This window comes from Camelus dromedarius, chromosome 33, assembly GCF_036321535.1.
Source record: "Camelus dromedarius isolate mCamDro1 chromosome 33, mCamDro1.pat, whole genome shotgun sequence".
Lineage (NCBI taxonomy): Eukaryota > Metazoa > Chordata > Mammalia > Artiodactyla > Camelidae > Camelus > Camelus dromedarius.
Window position 1 is genome coordinate 15203646 of NC_087468.1, and position 19609 is coordinate 15223254.

Consider the following 19609-nt stretch of genomic DNA (forward strand, 5'->3'; position numbering starts at 1 on the left):
TGTGTGTGTGTGTGTGTGTTGGGGAAACTGGAGTGCAGGATAGCCCACAGGCAGGCCCACAGTCAAGGCTAGGACTTAGGACTGTTACCAAGTACCAGCCATTTGGCTTTACCACATGTCAGGTTCTCACAACAATCCTAAGAAGCAGATATTGTTTGCCCCGATTTAAAAGTGCATAGACTGAAGTTAAAGTCATCCAGGCAGTGAGTGACTGAGCCAGAGTCAAAGCTAGGTCCTTTGGCCCCAGAACCCATGTTTTTGTCCCGGGATCAGCTACCTCTTTAGAAACGAAGGCTGAAAGTAGCTTGGACGGTTGCACAGAACACATTCTGAGCCCCACAGGTGCGGTCTTGTCTAGGGTTAGCCACTCTTTCACGCCCTTCCCACCGGCACACCTCCTCGGTTACCCTGTCCTATAAACGCTTCCAGGCCGCTTGGTAATCCATGAGTTTCCTCACCCAGTGGCATTTTTCCAAGACCTGATCGCCTAGTTGGTGATCCTGCTTAGAATTTTCTAGAGTCTAGCTTGCCGGGTGAGAGGAAATGGAAAAGGGGTGTTTGAAGGGGCAGTGGTGAAAAACAAGGGGTGTCATCTCTCATCTGGATCCCAGCAATAGCTGCAGCCCCTCACTGTTCTCCCTGCCCCTGTGCTGACCTCCGACCCACTCAGCACCGCACAGCTAGACTGATCCTCCTAAAATATCATCCTTTCTGCAGCCGCCCCCGCTCAGAGCATCAGCGGCCCGCTTGGGCTCACATTCATTACGGACGACCCCTGGTGTCCTCTGGACCCAGCCCCCACCCCCAACTTCTCCAGCTTTCTCTCTCACCACTGTCCCTCACACTTGGGAAGACAAGAGACTTGGAACAACAGGATAGCTATGAACTCTATGTGGCTATTTGAATTAAAATTAATTCAATTACCATTAAAAATTCAGTTTCTCCATCACACTAGTCACATTTCAAGTGTTCCTGTAGCTCATGGCTACTGTACTGGACAATGCAGATACAGAATGTTCCTATCATTACAGAAAGTTCTGTTGGACTGCACTGGGTTGGATTTTTCTCTTACAAAGGAAGCCCTGATCAAGGAATGTTATCAGCTGTAGAGGGATCCAGAGTTGACTTCACCTATTCAGTGACTCTTTCAACAAATATTTGGCACCTACTATATTCCGGGCAGTAGTAGCAGTTGGTCCTTTCCTGGGAGTGAAAAGGCAATTGCTAAGTGCCCGAGCCCAGGCTAGCGCAGCCAGGAAGGCTTCCTGGAGAAGGGGGTTTTAAGCACAGACCTGCAGGCTGAGGAAGTGCTAGCTAGGCCGAGTTGTTCACCAGACCATGTTTCTGTTTGGTCCTCTGGGTCCCTTATCACAGACTGTCCCCGCTGCCCGGACTGCTCCTCCTCTTTTTCCCCAGGGAGGGCAGGGATGAGGCTAGTTCCTTAGTCAGTCCCCCAGCTGGGACCAAGCAGAGGCCCTGTTGAGCCACAAACTCATGAGCTCTGTGCTGTGGCCTCTACTCCACCCCCTACAGGCCACATGGCTTCAGGGCTAGGTAAATTCACCGCTTGGTAAAATTAGGTCCTAAGGCCTTTGTGGCCATAGGGTGGAGGGTTCCTCAAAAGAAGTCAAACCTGCACAGCTGGTGGGGCATGCAGGAGTCTGACTCCACCCTGAGACCCACCCTCTCCAGCCCTGAGTCCCTGCCTGGGTCAGCCTGGGGACAGTGTACAGTGGCCACTCCCAGCCAGGGCCTGGAGGGAGCCAGGGCTGACTAACAGAGCAGAGGGAGGCTGGCTTGGGGTCGCATCTCCCTGCCTGGGCTAGAGTTCTCAGCTGCTAATCACCCCCTGCAACACACATATACAAACAGCAGTGCCCACCCTCACCCCACCCTGAGCCAGCCGCTTCATCCGGTTCCTCTTCCTGGTGCCACAGCCAGAAATTACTTCCCTCCAGTAGTGAACGCTGAAAGTGGCAGTTCATTGACCGGAATTCACGTGACATTGATCGGAAAGAAGGGCCAGAGAGCACCCATCAGGCCCTGGGCCGTGCTCGCCGTCTCACGTGGACCGCCCCGCTTGAGCCTCCCAACACTAGGACAACTGGTAGGGACGGTTATCTTCGCCTCTGTCACAGGAACTAAGGCTCGGAGAGGGTCATTTGCCGGAGAAGCACCGGTCAACGCTCTCCAGCCCAGCCAGGACCCCATAACGCCCTCCCAGCCTCGCGCTGACTTCTCACCCGCGTGTCCTCGGGGCTGCCCTCCCTCCCCACCTCCCCGGGACTCCCGCCCGGGCCTCATAAGGATCGGGCGGCTCCCCGCCCGGCCTGGGCGTGCAGGGTGGGTCGGGGCAGAGCCGAGTCCCCGGCTGGGGGCAGGGGTCCGCGCCCCCCGTGCCAGCCCGAGCGCCGGCGGCCGCTGAGCCGCCCTTTGTTTCGCGGCGCTCCCGGCATCTGTGGAGTCACAGTCACATGCGCTTCCGGCACGGGGTGTTCCGGGCGCCGCGCCAGGGCCCCGGGGACGCCCCCGCCCCTCGCCCAACCCTCGCGGGGCCACCCTCCTCCGCTCCCCCGCCCGCCCCGCCCGCGGGCCGCCGGCCCATCTCGGAGCCCCCAGGCCTGGGGCCTCCCAGGCGGCTCTACTCCGATGGTCTTCTCTGAACTCCAGGTGGGGCTTTTGATCCCGGAACTGGCGTGTCCAATACCCAGATCTTTCCTGGAGTCCGCCCGTCTCCCCTACCCCAGACCACACCCAAGCACGCAAAATCAGGCTCATCCCTCCCCGGTGGAACGCTGTGCGGTAAATGGGTGGTAGACAAGTCCTGAACTTTATTCTGATCATTTAATGGGGTGGTTGAGCAGCACTGAACCTCTCTCCTCCCCCTCCCTGAACCCACCCCCCAACAAAACAATGAAACAAAACTCAGCCACCCAGGGGGCCCGCACAGACCATCTAAGGGCCAAAGCCCCAGCCCAGGGGCCAAAATGGGGCCGCCCTTCTGGCCTGGCCTGACCTGACCTCTATCACTCCCAGGCCCAGGCTGTGCCCTGGGACATTCGAGAACCTTGGCACCTCATAGAGGCCATCTCTCCTTTGCTCAGCAGAATTCAAGGATGCACTCAACAAATATTTATTGAAAGCAAGCGATGTGCAGGGTGACCGAGTCCCTCCCGGATGCCAGCCCTGTGTTAAGCCCCCCGCGGAATGTGAGAAGATTCTCTCTGCGTCCAAGCAGTGCCTGTGCTAGCCCCCTGAGGCTCAGCTTCCCACAGGAGCCATCATTCTGAGTAGCTGGGGAGGCCATGTCTGGGGGCCAGGACTGGGGGTCCTGCCTGTCCCCTCCCTCCCAGTCTTGGAGATGCAGCAAGAGGTGGCAGTGCCAGGGTCTGCGTGAGCATGGGGTGTGTGGTCTTGGGGACCCTTTCTGTCTCTGGGCAACCTTTCCCAGTGCCTCTCAGGGGGCCCTGCAGGGACTGGGGCACAGGATGGGGGTTGGGCTGCAGGGGTGGAGACCTGGGAGAGGAGAGAGGGAGACAGCCCAAGGAGCAAACTCGGGCCAGAGGTGGGTGTGCACATCCACTGTGGCATCACGGCTTAGTGGGGAAGAGCAGGCAGGTGAGCTGCCGGCTGCCGCTGTGTCTGTCCACGAGCGGCAGGGGCTGCTCTGTGTAGTGCTGGACCACGGCGGCCACGGAGGAGAAGAGCTGGACAGGGAGGCAGGGCGTCAGTGAGTCCCTTGAGCCTCATGCTGGGAGACACCTCCCGAGGGAACCGAGGGGCTGTGGCGAGGGGGCTTGTTGACATTTTTCTAAATATTTTCCTTCCTGTTTGCCCCCACGAAGTTCCACTGCCTTTTTGCTGCTCAGTTCCAGGCCTTTCCTGGGACTTCCTCCATAGGCATGTTCTTGGCCAGACTCCTATGGCCCAGGTCAGATGCAATAACTTTGGGCCCGTGCCTCTGCCCTGGTCCTGCACTGTGGGGAGCTGCATGGTGACCGTCTCTAGCTGGCAGCCTAGCAAGCGCTGGGTGCAAAGTTGAGTCCTTGGTACAAATAGGAGACTGGAGTACCTGGACCCTGCCCTCCTCCCAGCTAGGTCCATTACAGGTACACATGCCCCCAGCAGGGCCCTGTGCAGACTGAGCCACGCTGGGGGGTTGGGGGGGGTGATTCCCCCCAGAGCAGGATGGGCCTCTTCTCAAAGTGCAGGCTTCTGGGAAGGAACTCAGGGCACTGGCCACTGAGATTTCCACCCACTCCAGAAAAACACAAAACGTGGAGTTTTCCCCTAGGCAAATGCTCCTGGCTGGGCCCAGGGACTGCTCTGCTGTTCCTCGCCCTTTAACCCACTACCTCCTCCATCACCCACCTCCTCTCGGTTCCTGCCTTCCCGGCCCAGGGCATAGTGGCGCCCACCATCCAGCCGCCGGATGGGAATGTTGAAGACCCGGCCGTGGAGAAGCACAGCCAGGGTGAAGGGCTGGGAGCCATGAGGGCCTGAGCTGGGGCGCACGGTGTAGGCCCCGTCCTGTAGAGAAGAGCCCTTCCGTCAACCTCCTCCTCCAGCGGCGGCCCCGACTCCACCCCAGCACGGCTGCTCCCGCCGGCTCAGCCGGCCACAGCCCAGGAGCAGGAGGGGTTTCCGACAAGGCCCAGGGGGTCTGTGGTTGCCCACCTTTTGGAGTCGGAGCAGGGCGCTCTCAACTGCATGGCGGTCACAGTTCTCTGAGTACCAAGGCTGGCCCAGCAGACTGCCTGTCTGTACAAACACGCACAGCCACTCCCAGATGTGCCAGGGCACCGGAGGGGGGAGGACGGAGAACGCTGGGCTGCAGTCATTTGTGCTCATGTCGACCTTCCCCTACCTGGTGCCCAGTGCGTCCAACGGTGACCCCAGCCCAGGAGGGCTCCCCGGGCCTCCCCCACCAGCCCTTTCCTAGCCCCTCCTCACCTCAGCAGCTGAGGTGTTCTGGGTGACAGCTCCAGAGGAAAAAGAGGCTCTCCTTACTGCGGGAAGAAGCAGATTATAGTGCTGGGGCTAGGAGGGGATCAGGCCAAGGAGGCTTCGGGGCCAGCTGTGAGGGTGGCGAGGTCCCGGGGGGGTGCCCAAAGGTCTAAAGCCCATAGCGGGACACCCAGTACCTCCCCCCTCCTCTCCGAGGGCTCCGGTAGGACCCACCGGCTAGGCCGTGTGTGGCCTCCGAATGAGGAATGACCTTAAGGTACAGGCTGGGAGCTTCCTGCTTTGGTGAAGACCCTAGAAAATGCCCAAGGGGGTCCCCTCAGGCCTGCTCTCAGCTGGAGTCAGCTGCAGGGACCCCCCCCCACCCCTCAGCAAACTGGGACGCAGGGTGGAGGCTGGGAGTCAGTCTGTGGCCTGCAGGGCCGTGGCTGGGAGGGCCCTGTGTGACTGTCTGGGTTTGTGCTGTACTCACCTTTAGAGGTGGCATCCAACGCTCCCTGGGACACAGGATGTGGAGTCAGAAGAGCCTGGCCCTGCCAGCCTGCTCCTTTGGGCCAGAAGCCCTACCCTGAGCCTCCCTTGCTCTCTCCCTCCCTCCCAGCTCACCTCCCCTGCCTCTATGCCCAGCCTCTTACATTCTGAGCTTCCTGGGGGGCTATGGTGGGCCTGTGGGGAGCAAATTGGGGAACAGACATCAGGGTCTTTACCTCCTTCAAAAGAAAGAGCCCAGTGAACTTGGAGATCCCAGGGTCAGGACTGGAGAAGCTTGGATTTGCCATCATCCCCACATACACATACACATACACACACCTGGTGGGGTGCTCACCTGGGCCCCACTGATGTCCTTGGTAGAGGGACTGGGGGCGTCAGGGCTTGGGAGTTCAGAGTCTGAGTCAAAGCCAGGACTAAAACAGAGTGGTTAGGCTGGGCTGGGCACCAGGCAGGGAAATCCAGGGTGGGGCTGGGGACAGCTGCTGGCCTCTGCTCCTCTGCAGCTCGGCCTTTGGGGAGTCCTCCCAACCAGGGAGAGTGCTGGCCTGGCTGCAACAGCTAGGAAGCTCCCCACAGCCCTTGCTCTGAGGGGGCCCCCTCCCTCTGGGGCACAGTGTGGGTCAACCTGGACCAGAGGCAGCAGCGTGGGTGTCCATGTGGGTGTCTGAAGGCAGATGCGTGTTGTGGGGATGCTGAGAGAGGACAGGGGAGAAGATGGATCCAGGAGAGTGTGCTGTGCTGCGGGGGAGCAGCCCAGGGCCTCAGGGCAGGATGGAACAGGGTGGAGGGAGGTGTTCACCTGGACTGGGCTCACACTCCAGGTAGATGCCCTCATCGGGCTTCTGTGGAGGGCCGGGAACCTAAGGGATGGAGGGATGGAGGGGACCCAGTGTTTGACCAGTGAAGGGGAGGAAGGACGGAGCCATCACTTGGGGGAGCTGTTGGCATCTCACCCCCAAACAAGGTGGACGTGGAATGATTGAAATTGCTCCTTTACCGGGAAGGGGGCGCCTGTGAGCACCCCCTCCTCCAGCGTGAGGCCCTGCCCAGGAGACACTGGGGGACGCCCAGCCAGGGGCCTGTGACAGAGGGGGATGGGCTCTGCTCTGTGCCTTTTCCCTGGGTTTTAGGGATATTTCCTGGCCCTCCCACACCTCCCACCCATCCCTGCCAACTTCCTAGCCAGCATCCTAGCGTGAGGGGCACTCACCGCGTGGGTCCGTGCGTCCAGCTCTGGAAGGAAAAGACCCACCAGTCAGGAGCAGCAGGGAGAGGGGTTCAGTGAAACCTCGGCTGGAAGGGCGGTGGGTCCTTGGAACTTCTCTGAGGGGCTCCTCGGAGCCAGCTTAGAAGTCCCAGGTGAAAACCATTCTCACCCTCAGTGGCCTTACGTCACATCCCCAGGGTGCCCGTCTCCCGACCCAGAGACCACAGCAGGTGCAGAACCGGCCTGGGAGTCAGGGACTCTGTGATCTCAGGCAAAGCACTGAATGCATCTGGGCCTCAGTCTCCTCCTGAACTGCCTGCCTTCGGGGGACCGGCAGGTAAAAATGAGGAACAGCTGGGGGTGGGGGACACAGTCACCAGGCAAAGCATGAGACCAGCGTAAGGCCAGCTCCACTCTCCCCGCCTCCCTCCATGGGGGCCAAGATTCCCTTTCTCAGGGCGAGGCCTGAGTGGGCCAGAACATCCCCATTACCTCGCCTCCCAAAGGGCCGGCCCTGCTTCCCCACCTCCTGCAGGCACGGCGCTGCCTTCAACTGTGGGCACGAAGCAGGAGAATTGGGTGGGGGGATGCTGAGGGACACTGTGACATCGGGAGGGCAAGGACGGTGGGGTGGGATCTGTGCAGCTTTAAAAACACTATGACAAGCATTAACGCACAAAGGAGGTGATTCTCTCCTTTGCTTCTATGCTGTGGCTCTTTTTCTGTTGTTGTTATGCATCTCCCCTGATTTTTCTTTTTATTCCCATAAAATATATGTTGAAAGTGGTAGCTTTCAAAGCCCACAGCGGGCTCACGGCAGGGATGAGCGCTGGCAGTGATTGGCAGCTGAGTGAAGGATTTCTTCAGTCCGTAGGCTGAGAGGGTTTCCTGGGGCCTCAGGGGCCTGGAGGGGTGGCTGAGCTTCACCCCCTCACCCCCCACCCCGCACTCCTTTCTCCTGGCTCAGGCGAGAAGGGCGAGTCCAGGGCGAAGCTGATGGCGGGGGGGGGGGGGGGGGGGGGGGGAGGACCAGGCCAGGCAGGTGGGAGGAGCGACTGTTAACCGGCTTCTGACGCAGCTAATTTTTCAGGGGCCTCTTGAGTGCAGACGTGGGGGAATCTCGCAAATGAGATGCCTCTTAGATTTACTCACTGGGAAGTGGGAGCCTGGGGTGGGGTGGGTGGGGAGGCTGTTCACCATCTCAGGCTGGGGCTGCGGTGGTGGTGGTGCTGATGACGTGGATGGACCCAGGGGGCCAGAGTGATCTGGAAAAGACCCCAAGCATTGTGACTCGGTGGGTTCCTCCCACGTAGGTTGGGTTCCCATTTCCCCCCCCCTCTATTCCCTCCTCCCTCCCTCATTCCCCTTCCTGCTCTCTGGCTTCCCGACAGCCCTGTATCCATGGCAACTGGAGGCGGACAGCTTCCCTGCCCCCACCTGGCCCAGCCCCGAGCTGTGGGGGTGGGGTGCCAGCAGCAGCTGGGGCTCTCTCGGCACCCCTACCCTTGCTCCAGGATGTGCTGGGACCTCAGAGGGGGAATGCCAGGCCCAGGGGATCCTGTCAGGCCTCCTGCTTTCCCTGCTGTTGCCTTGGTTACACTGCCCCTCCAGGCCCCTCTCCTTCCCACTCTTCCTCCTTCCTTTCTCCCCTCCTCCCTCCCTCCCGCCATCCCTCTCTCTCTGCCCAGCCAAGAGGCCTCAGTGACTGCCAGCTGAGGCCTCCCCTCGCCGCCCCAGGCCAGACAGACAAATAGGCGAGGCCTGGCCCTCTTCCCTTGTGCGGACCCTCCTGTCCTGCCTGACCACCCAGCCTCCTTGCCTCAACCTCCCAGCCCTCACCCAAGTACAAAGATTCCTCCTCAGTGCCAGGAAGGTGTGCGGGAGCTAGGCGCAGGGGCAGAGCCTCACAGGGGGGCAGCTCGTATTTATGCTCCTCCTCGTCCTCCTCCTCCTGGGCTTCCGGGAAGGGATGCTGAGCATAGGGAGGATGGAGGAGGTGAAGGAGCAGTGGTGGCGCTGCCTCCCCCGACCCCACGCCCAGCTCAGCAGCTGGACTTACCTGGCGTCTCCAGGTCCCTGGGGCAGGCAGAGGAGCTGGGCGGGGGGCGTCTCTTCTCCAAGGTGGGGAGTCTGGACAGGAGACTGGTAAGACTGCCTCACCTCTTCCCAGCCCAGCCCCTGCCTAGCACAATGACTTTCTCTCTCCCCCCAATATAAAAAACCACCTGCACTTTTGCAGTGGCCTCAATGCTTCATTCAACTCAAAGGAACCATTCATGATGGGCCCTTCCAACACTGCAGCAGGGCCAGTGAGGTAGGCATTTTGGAAATAAGGGGGCCTCGCAGCCTGTCCCACCCATGCCAGTCCCCCACCCCAGGCATCCCTAATTCTGACCAAGACAGGTAGAAGAGCTCCAGGGACTTAGCAGTGCTGGTCAATGACGGGCAGGAGGTGTCCAGAGCCCTCAGGGGAGACTCAACTTGCAGGGACCCCCCTTGCTCTCTGGGACACTTACCTGCACACCTCGGGGGTGGAAGGGGTGGCCCCAACCTGCAATCAGACTCTAATCAGCTCGCCCAGGGGGCTGTGAGTTTGTGTCCTCCAGACCCTGCACAACCCTAGGACACTCGCATCCATGGCAGTGTGAATAGCGCCCCCTGGAGTTGTGTGATAGCAGCCGGGGACCAGGGTGGCAGGAGGAAGCGTCTGCGGGCAGAGCTAGTGCCCCGGGGTGCACGGCCAGCAGAGTTGGTGCCCCAGGGAAGCTGGCAGTGGGAGAGCCCTAGTGTTCCCAGGGGGTGGAGGTCCATGGATGGCCTCACTGGGTGTGGAAGGCCTGCTCTAAGGATGGCTGTGCCCTGGAAAGGGGCAGTGAGATGGGAACAAGATAGGAGGGCGAGGTAAGGGAGGAGACCGAGGACTCACCTGGGCTTGCTTCTGCTGAGCTTTTCCTGGGAAGAGTCAGGGAGGGGAGTAAGGGTCTGGTTAGTGAAGCGGGAATGACCCTCCCTGCCCAGAGTCCCAGGCCCCCAGGGGTGGGCCGGTATGTGCACCTGGGGCTGCCCTAGAACCAAGTCTCACCATGGCCAAGGTGAGAGAGCGGTGCCTCCTCGGAGTCCAGGTTCTGCCACAAATGGCCTGGGGACAGGGCCCTATTGTTCTCATCATTTGCATCTCACAAGCACCAGGAAGGTGGGCCTGCTGTGGCCTCCAACCCCAGACCAGCTGCACCTGTGCCACTCCCAGGACCCAGCCGCAGCTCCCCCCAGCCTCCCCCACATCGCCTCCCACAGCTGAATCTGCCCCACGACGCACACCCCCACCCCATGGGAAGAAGAGCTCTCTCTTCCCTGCCCAGGCCCGCAAAGCTGGACCAGGGCTCCAAAGCTTCCTGATTAATACCCTCTCCTCCCAGAGACTCAGACTCTCTACTGGGGATCAGCCAGACCAAGCCCCTTTCCCGGTTCACAGAAGACATGGCATTCCTGGCACATCCCATTAAAACCAGGAGACTATCCCTGCAGACACTTTAAAACCAGGAGACTATCCCTGCAGACACTTTTCTTAAACCCTTTGTGCCTGCTGTCATTTGCTGGTGAGTGGTGATCGATGATCAAGGAGGTGGAGGCTGGTGAAAAGCTCAGACAGATGCACTTGCATGCGGTTTGACAGCTCGCTTCGTGATGGATGTAGCTCTTCATTCAGTAGGTATTAATTGAACATCCACTATCCACCAGGCACTGTTCCAGGTGCTGAAGATGCTGTAGGAAAACTAAACAGGCAGGCATTACACACGCATTTCCTCACTGGATTCTCACAATAGCCTCATGATGCAAGTCCTAATTTTATCCCTGCTTTTCAGATGAGGAAAATGAGCGTATTAGTCACCTCGGGCAGCCGTCACAGAATTCCACAGACTGGGTGGCTTCAACAACAGAAATTTATTTTCTCACTGTTCTGGAGACTAGAAGCCGAGATCAAGGTGCTGTCAGGGCTGGCTTCTGGCGAGGGCTCTCTTGCTGGCTTGCAGTCAGCTTCCCGCTGTGTCCTCACACAACCTTTCCTCTGTGCATGCAGAGAGAGAGAGCATTCTGGGGAGAGAGGGAGAGATCTCTGATCTCTTCTTATAAGGACACCAGCCCTATTGAATCAGGGCCCCACCCTTATGACCTCATTTAACCCTAATTACCTCCCTAAAGGCCCTGTCTCCAAATACGGTCACACTGCAGGGTTAGGGCTTCAACGTGTCAATCTGGCGGATGGCGGGGTATGTAACTCAGTCCATAGCACTGAGGCGCTGAGAAACTGAGTGACCTTCCCAAGGTCATACAATTAGTTAAGTGTTGGAGGTGGGATTCAATCCAAGGTTTGCCCAACCCAGAGCCTTCGCTCTAAACACTAAGCATCCTGTACCTCACTGAGGATTGGGTCCTGACCCTCCTTTCCTGTGATGGAGTTAGAACAGCAGTAATCACAGGCTTCCTCAGGAGCCCTCGGCTTCCTGGTGCTCTGCTACCCGAGTGAATTTTGGAACTCTGACTTCTGAGAGGTATTGAGGCGAAAAGTAGGGTGTCTAACTGGTATCTGGTATCTGACTCTGTTCAGACCAGGGAATGAGGGAACACAGATAACGATCATGAATTTATGGAACTTTCAAGGGCACTGTAATTTTCCTGTGGTTATTACTTTGGTGATGTCCTGGCAGTCGGCACAAAGGAGAAATGAAGGCCAAGTGCTTGCATCTTTGGAGGCCATGGGACTTGGGGCACTGGGAGGGAGAGCCCAGGGTTGGAGCTGGCCACGGACTTCAGAGAGGAAGACCAGATGATTCCTGGGACTGGCAGGCAAAACGGCACTTAAGACGCTCTGAAAAGTCACTGGGGTGGCTTGAGGGGGGCCCATTTGGTATAGTGGGAAAAACTGTGTAAACAAAAGCAAAGGAACAATCCGGGAAGCCTGGAGTCAGGGACAAGGGTCCCCTTCCTGACTTCCACTCCCAGGGTGACCTTTGTTCCACATTTGAACCATAAGGCAGGAGCAAGTTCCCCCACCAAGGGGACCTCCTGTGGGAACAGAGTCCGCAGGTGAGAGTCAGCGGGAAGCTCTGACACCACCCCACAGCAAACCCCAAACTGAGTAGGCTCCCAGTCATACTGCCCTTGCCTCTGCCACCTCCTCCTTCTGTTCAGGGCTTTGCATAGGCAAATGCCAGGGCCTGGGGTGGTGGTGGGGGAAGAGCCCCGGGCAGAGGAGGGGATCCATGCCTTCTGGGTGGGGGCACTGCTCCGGGCACACCAGGGAGGAGGAGATGGAAGGAGTCTGCCCCGTGGCCTGTTTCAGCCCAGCCAGCCCTGCAGGACTCTGCTTCTTCCTGACGCACAGGCAGATTCGGACAACCTGTTGCTCCATCTCTGGCACGGGGTTGTTTTGTGCGCAACCATAGCTATTCCCTTGGGATGAATTCCTAGAAATGGAATTGCTAGAAACTCACACTTTGAAGGTTCCCCGGGCCCCACGGTCTGGCAGCAACTGAGGGCCAGTTTTGCGGTCCTTCTACAACCGACAGCCATTCTCCACATTTTCCGGATCTCAGCTCTCCAATGAGAACAGGCCAAAATTTTCGGGCCCAGCATAGTCTAAACCCACCCAGAGAAAACAAACAGCTCCCTAGAGCAGTGCCCCCCCCCCCACCCCATTTGCTGATCACAAAAATCCCTGGAGGGCTTGTGGATGTCTTAGATTCCCAGACCTTCCCTGAGATCTCAAGAATTGAATGTTCCAGGAGGGAACTGGGGCTCTATGTTATTTTAAACCAGCATCCTGAATCATCTTTTGATCAGCCAAGTTTGAGAAAGTCTGAGAAGATGCAACCCCCAGGACATCTTTAGAATCACATAGTCTTTAGTTCATGAGGAACACAGGGGTCGCCAGCAGAGAAAAAAACTGTGACCCAGACCCTGCCCCCAGGGGGCCGCTCCTAGCGATGGAGAGGGCAGACCCAAGGAGATGTTCAGTCCCTCTGGGCTGCAGTTTCCTCCTGTGTAAACAAGGATGCGAACAAGGCATTCCCCGTGGTGGAGGCGCTTCTGAGGGCTGAATGGGATGATACCCAGGAAACACAGTGCGTGCACAGTAAATTGCAGCTCTTCCTGAGGAGGCGGGACCCCTGTTGGTAGAGCTGTTGCCAGCAGATGGGGAAGGTGGCGAAGGCTGGCTGCGGTCCCTGGTGTGAGTGAAGTGGGAAGCCTTGTGAGCAGGAGGTGGGTGGTTTCTGAGGACCTGAAGGAGGACAGGGAAGCAGGGAAGCAGGGAAGCAGGCTGTGGCTAGAGGTCTCAGAGGGGGGAGATTGTGGACCGTGGAGCCAGAGCTGCTGAGGTGGGGCTGGACCCCTCAAGGCAGGAGGGGATGTCACCCACTTCTGCTGGCGTCGAGCACTTCCTGTGTTTGGGGCCATCTCCACCGTATGAATCCTTGCCTCCATCCAGAAGCCAGATGAGGCCCACCCAGCCTTCCTGGCAGCTGGTGTGCAGGCATTCTGCCAGTAGGATGCCCCCATGCTGGGCTTTGTATCCAAAGCAGGCACCAAGAGGAATCCACCCTGGGGAGGGGGTGACAGCTAAATCCTGCTTCCAGAGGCCAGGAAGGTGGAAAGCCCAGCGGTACCACCCAGAGCCGGGATCAGCGGTGTCAGCCCAGAGGTGCCTCCAACTGGACCAGGTTGGCTGTGGCCTTTGGGACGTTGCTCCTGGTTGGTTCTCTGGTCCTCCGGGAATTGTGGTAAGCTACAGGGCGATTCTGAAGAAATTATTTTTCAGCCTAAAGTATCTAGGGTTGGTTTCTCTTCCTTTCAGTGAGGAACTCTGATTTAGAGATAAAACCGCAACATCAGGGGGTTCACCACATGGCCACCAAGAGGCCCAAACCACGAGGGGTCTCACGGGAAGGTGAGACCAGGCAGAAAGAAGCAGTGTAGCTTTTCATTTCTATACTTTTGGGACTTTTACATGACAAGCATTCATTATTTTTAAAGTTAAAAAAAAATCTGTCAATACAGATAAAAAGATAAAAAGAAGGAAAGCAAAGAAGTGGGGAGTGGTATGGGGTCGCCACAGGACAGCCAGGGCCCCTAAGCCAGGGAGATAGAGGGAAAGGGGGGAAAAACCAGGAGCACTCTGAGAAGACAAGGCTTCTGCTCCCGAGAGAATGGGAATCCATCGTGGCAAGTGGAAGGGGTTGGGGAGGAAGAGGGAAGGGAGAACTTTCTGACCCTGACTTAGGGCCACGTGGGCAGGAGGGGACGGGGAGGGGAGAGCGGAGAGTGGGGAACCAGTCCTGTGAGGGGTAAGGGAGAACGAAGGGGTCCTCAGGATATTTTCATCCGAGCAGGTGGTCAAGTTAAGAGGCCCACAAAGCTCCTAGGGGAGGCGCCTGAGGCCAACTGAATGTCTGTGGTTGGGTTAAAGGTAAAGTCAGGGCAATCTTTTTTTTTTTTAATTGTATTATTATTTATTTTTGGGGGGGTTATTTATATTTATTTTTGGAGGCGGTACTAAGGAATGAGCCCAGGACCTTGTGCATGCTAAGCCTGCGCTCCACCACTCGAGCTACACCCTGCCCCTCTCCCCGGGGCAATCCTGAAGGAAGGTGGCTGGCAGGAGGGAGAGAAGGGGTCCTCCTGGGCTGATGGATGGAGGATGTTGGGGACGGCTGAGCACAAGCAGAGCCCTGCTTCCTTGGCCTGCTGCCCGCCCAGGCCCACTGACTCAGCTCAGTCCGGTGGCGGCTGTGGCAGGTGATGGAGGGCAGTCGGATGACACACAGACCCTCCTAAGAGGGTCTCTGCTGCACCACCGTTTATTGCTGCAGCTTCCGAGCTTTGTGACAGTCCCTCCCTCCATCTCCCCAAACACAGGTGCAAAGCTTGGTGTGTGGTTTGTGTTTTTCTGGAGGGCAGCACACCAGCCTTCTGCAGATTCTCCAAGGTTGAGGGTTGGGGCAGAAAGTTGAGTTGGCTTTCTCTGGCCTCCAGGGTGAAGTGCACGAGCTCACACCACCCTGCTTGCCTCTGCCTCTGCCCCCGCCGCCCGGTGCCGTGCCTCGGTCCCACACACCCTGCCCCTCCCTCTTCTGGAACTTGTGCCCGTGATAGATTTGACCATGATGCAGCTCTGCCTGGAACCCTTGACTGACCCCCCTTGAGTGGAGACAATCGCTTCTTGTTGCCGAGCAAGTCAGTCCTACCTACCTCTCCAGCCCCAGCCCCTGCCTTTGCCCACAGACTCACTCACACCCACCTTTTTGCCTGTGGTTCCACGGTGATGGGGCCCCAGGTGGCCCATTCTGCACCCTTTGTTGACTTAAGGAAATTTCAGTTGGAAGAAGTTGAGATTTTTACTGTCCTTACAGAATATGAAAAAGAGGGAGGGCTTTCAAGGATAGAAGAACAAAGCAAAATAAATAAATAAATAAATAAATGTTAAAATAAAAGGAAGAAAAAAGGACTCTCCTGCATAGATATTATACTTCAAAAAAAATTTTTTTTACCATCCCCCTCAAAAGCCGCTCTGGTCATCTGCAACTGGCAGTCTTCACAGATGGTGCAAGCACCCTGTCCTCCCCTGGACCCCAGGCCTCTTCCTCCACCTCAGCTCCTTATTATGCAGATCACCAGAGTGCCTTGAGCTGCCTGTGAACTTGATGCATTAGCACACTGCCCAGATTCTACCCTAAGGACAGCCCAGCAGGTGTCCCAGTAGCGGGAAGCCTGGGTGAGGTGGGGGCAGGGCGGCTGCAAACACTTCTAGTGGTACCTGACTTCTTTCATCCCTCTCTAGTCTCAGACAGGCTCCTCCTTACCTGGGAGCTGCACACTTGCCTTTCTTCTGCTAGAAACTCCGGTCTTTTGCCTCCCTCTTCCTTCAGGCCAGTTTAAGTGACTCTCCGCAGGGGTCCCAGACCAGGGCAGTCAGTCCCCCCTACATAATTAAATTTACTTATATTTATATTTTATTATCATTATACTTAATTATATATTTTAACGAATTTTATTTATTATTTGTTTTTAAATTATTATATTTAAATACAATTTTATAATATATAATTATATTCAATTATCTAATAATTAAATTTAGTTGTGGCTCCCACCATAATTAAATCTATGGGTGTATTTCAGGGCTAGACTGTAGACTCTCACTCCACTGCAAGAGCTCTAAGTGGGTAGCAACTGTGTCCGTCCAGTTCATTGCCAAATCCCAGGTGCCCGGCCTGCAGCTTGGCGCATAACAGGCTCTCAAAAAATATTTGTTGTAGCTGCACATTCAAATCTTACTCCTCTCCCCCACCTGCTCAGAGCCCCTGCTTCCCTGCAAACAGCCTTGGTCTCACTCTGGAAGGCCCAGGGCTTGTTCCTTTCCTGTCAGTGGACACCAATCACCAGGCCCTGGCAGAGCACAAACGTCCTGAGGCCCTTTCCCTGTTTATCAGCTTCTCTAAATGCAAATGGTTACCAAGGACCTTTGACCTCGCTTTCAACCACCGGGGTCCTTTCCTCTATTTACCTTGAAAAGTGGAGGAGGGGCATCTATCCTCCCCCTACTCTTCCTACTCTCCATCCCCCATCCCCCCATCCTGCCCCGCTCCCCCTCCCTCTCCAGATGTAACAAGGCCCTGCTTAGGCTTCCGTCTTCAGCTTAGAGCCTGAAAGCCAGGCATCTCCTGTTCCCGTTGCTTCCTTGTTCCTTTCTCCCAGGACTGGTGAGCAGAAGTATGGAAAACCAGCCTGGCCTCCTGCCTGCCCCTTAGGAAAGACCGGGCAGTGCCGCTTCGCGGATGTCCTTCGCGGATTCCATCCACACATCCTTCCTCGGTGGGTGTGGCGGGCCCTATCACCCTCCCCAGCTTTACCAACGGAAAAGCTGAGACCAGAACGGAGATGGATGCTGGGCCTTGGGCCAAAGTCATCTAATTACGTACACAGGACCAAAGCCCTCAGTGCCCCTCACCGCATCCCTGCCGCTATAGGGACCTGGGCAGTTGTTCCCCGGGAAAGCGCGACTCCTGGTGGAGAAGAGAAGCATGGCGGCCTGTCCCTCATCCCAAGACTGGCTGAGAGAAATGGGCGTGGTCTGCAGGACCACCGACACACGGCTTTATCCAGTTACTGATGCAAGGCCCTTCCTTGGAAAAATCAGGTATCTCTGTATGTGCAGGTACTTCCATGCATAGAATATGTACGTTTCTGAGCCACTCCCAAGGCCCTGAGGGGAAAGAACCCAACTTTGGTAGCACCTTCCCCTCCGCCATATTCCCTATTAAGGACATATTAACACTGCCCTGTAACTTTAACTGCACCCTGCTGGCTGGATCTGTAACCCAGGAGGACCCTATGGGGCCTTCTCAGGACAGACCCCTCCCCCATATCATCTGTTGCAGCTCCTCTCTGAAGTACCCAGATAATGGTCTCTGATGCACATTTCCTGAGTTGTTTTACAGCTGCTAAATCCACCACCAAATGGAAGAAATTAACTACTTGCTGATTCTGAGCATGTGGCCCCCAGACCTACTGGCGCCAAAGGACTGATAATGTTAACCCCTGTGACACCGCCTTGTTACCTCACCATCAACCAATCAGAGAATCATGCACAAGCTGATCACAGACCCTGGGACACCCCTCCCTTGACTTGCCTTTAAAAATTAAAAATGCTTTGCTCAAAACCATCTGAGAGTTCAGGTTTTTGAGCACTAGCTGTCCTGAGCTCCTTGCTAGGCACCCTGCAATAAACACTGTACTTTCCTTCACCACACCCGGCTGTCAGTAGATTGGCTTTGCTTCCCACTGGCAAGCAGACCCAAATTTGGGTCGATAACAGATCTTCAGGAAGCAGGGATAGGCATTAATGGCTTTGGCACATTGTGGGTAAGTCACATAGGCTCTTACTGATTCAAGAGTCTGGTGCTAAGCCCTGGAAAGCAGGAGAGAATGGGCTCTTACAAAGAGCACAGGGACTGGGGCATGGGCTGTCTCCAAGTTTCTATGGTACCTATCTCTGGTATCTAGGGGCAGAGGGGATACTCAACAAAAGGCTGGTTGTCTTAACAGAAATACTTGGAAAACCAAGACTTTGGTAACTTCCCAGGCAGCAATGGACATGCTTAGAGACCACCTGACTAGTTAATGTGACTCCTACTCCTGTTACCAAAAGGAATCTGCGTGTTCTACTTTGAACATCCTTTCTGGAGTCGTTTCTAATTATTTCAAGATTAAATGGACTATTTCCAGGAAATAGCTGGTCTTAATCTAACTTACAGAAGAATAAAATCTCACTGACATTACAGGGTCATGGCTAGACCTTCAAAAGCCAGGTATTTTCCTATCTGCCTTGATGGTCAGGGACACAGCAGTATATGGTCAGATCAGGAAGTGTAAACGCTGAAAATGGAGTTGGAGACAGAAAGTCCAATGTGTTGCTGGCCACTGTGGTGTCACTGCTCCCGATACAGGTGTAACCTGAATCCTCACTTGGGAGCCAGAAATCAGCTGAGAAGAGGCCTAGGGAGAGAGACCTCAGCACGGCTCACCCCACCAAGCAGTTCCTGACTGGCACAGAAGGGGTTGGGTAAGTCCCTTCTGTAGTATCTCAGTGGATCCTTATGCAACCTTAGGACAAGAGTCCTGGTGCTTGACGCTGAGGTGTGAACAGAGCACTTTGAGAGGGAGCATACTGAAGAAGAGTGCCAGGGTTATTACTTCGTGGCAGCCCCTGAGCCTTACCTGGCTCTGCCATGTATAGCTGATGGCTGGGTGCAGGGCGCTAAGAGCCGTCAGACACCGAGGATCGAGCATCCGAACCTACACCCCAGGACTCAGGAGGACCCTGGCCTTCCCTGGGCTTCTCCAGGAGACCTGCAGGCCATACAGATACCCTAACAGGCTTAGTCCTGCCTCAGGGTTTGGGCTGCTCCTCCCTCCAGGAAAAGGGAGTTCGCTCCAGGCGATGGAGAAGAAGGTCAAGGAGGCACACTGCGCCCCTGCAAGGAGACTGGCCCAAGTGCCCACCTGCCATCCCCTTCTCCGACAGCCCCAGCTCGGTCGGGAAGGCGGGGCGGCACTCAGGATCGGGGAGTAGGACTGGGGCCAGCGGCCTCACGGTGGAGTACTGTGTGCGGGGCAGGGAGCCGGGCTGCTGGGAGTGCAGGGCCGCCTCCCGGCGGCAGGGGAGACCCGAGCCCCATCCGGAGCTGGGGAATCCCACCGCGCGGGACTCTAGCTTCCGGCCGGGAGCGCCTCCCTCCCGGAGGCCCCGCCCCGCGGACCACGGCCTGTTGGGGTTTGTAGTTCGTGGAGGCAGGGCCAACACAGCCAGTGCGCGCGCGCGCCTGTGTGTGTGCGCGAGTGTAAGTGTGTCCCGAGGTCCGCTGTAGCCTCCCGGTCCTCCTGACCTCGCCCCCGAGGGCCCCCAGGACCCGGGCGTGGCGCGGGGATCGCCGGCCCTCGCTCCCGAGGCCCCACCTCGCGGCCCGCTCCTGCTGGGATTTGTAGTTCGGGCTGGGGCTGGGAGTCCCACCTGGACCCCGCGTGGTGCCATCCTTATTTCCACTTTTTCCCGAGGGCTCTGGATCTGGCCAATAGGCCTGGCGCGGGGTCGCAACTCCAGCCGGGCTCCCTCTGGCCCTTGCTGCCTACCGGTCGACCCCGCGATGTGTCTGCCGGTGCCGGCAGGACCAATCGGTAGACGCGCAAAAGAGGCACGAAGACGGGTGCGCTCTGGCCCGGGCGCGCCCTGGTCTCCGGCCGAGCCAGGCCAGAGTGGAAAGCCGGGAGAGAAAGGCGGGGGAGAAAGCCAGACCGGGCCGAGGACTCCAGGCCCCGGTGGGCAAGGCTGGGCTAGGCGATGGTCCAGGACCTTTTCAGGTCTTAAGGGTCTGCGATCAGTGGTGTCCCGTA

The 19609-nt window shown here is 57.1% G+C and overlaps 1 protein-coding gene and 1 long non-coding RNA gene across 3 annotated transcripts; one reads left to right on the plus strand and one right to left on the minus strand.

The window, feature by feature from the left end:
• Nucleotides 1–1962: 1962 nt before the first annotated feature.
• On the plus strand, nucleotides 1963–17382 carry LOC135319865 (uncharacterized). 2 transcript variants are annotated; one of them, XR_010378838.1, is made up of 2 exons: nucleotides 1963–2107; nucleotides 13243–17382. It is a non-coding gene; the product is annotated as an uncharacterized LOC135319865 (long non-coding RNA). The 2 variants fall into 2 exon arrangements; XR_010378839.1 differs by having other exon boundaries at nucleotides 16415–17382.
• SH2D6 (SH2 domain containing 6) lies at nucleotides 2926–9944 on the minus strand. Its single transcript, XM_064481698.1, has 17 exons — nucleotides 9747–9944; nucleotides 9591–9616; nucleotides 9181–9215; nucleotides 8724–8794; nucleotides 8504–8636; nucleotides 7817–7929; nucleotides 7157–7217; nucleotides 6668–6690; nucleotides 6257–6317; nucleotides 5792–5870; nucleotides 5601–5631; nucleotides 5438–5462; nucleotides 5182–5259; nucleotides 4954–5009; nucleotides 4678–4761; nucleotides 4372–4530; nucleotides 2926–3707 (listed from the first exon to the last, which is right to left on the minus strand). Exons 1-17 carry the CDS (start codon nucleotides 9837–9839, stop codon nucleotides 3591–3593), a joined length of 1245 nt encoding a protein of 414 aa, XP_064337768.1. The 5' UTR covers nucleotides 9840–9944; the 3' UTR covers nucleotides 2926–3590.
• Nucleotides 17383–19609: the final 2227 nt, after the last annotated feature.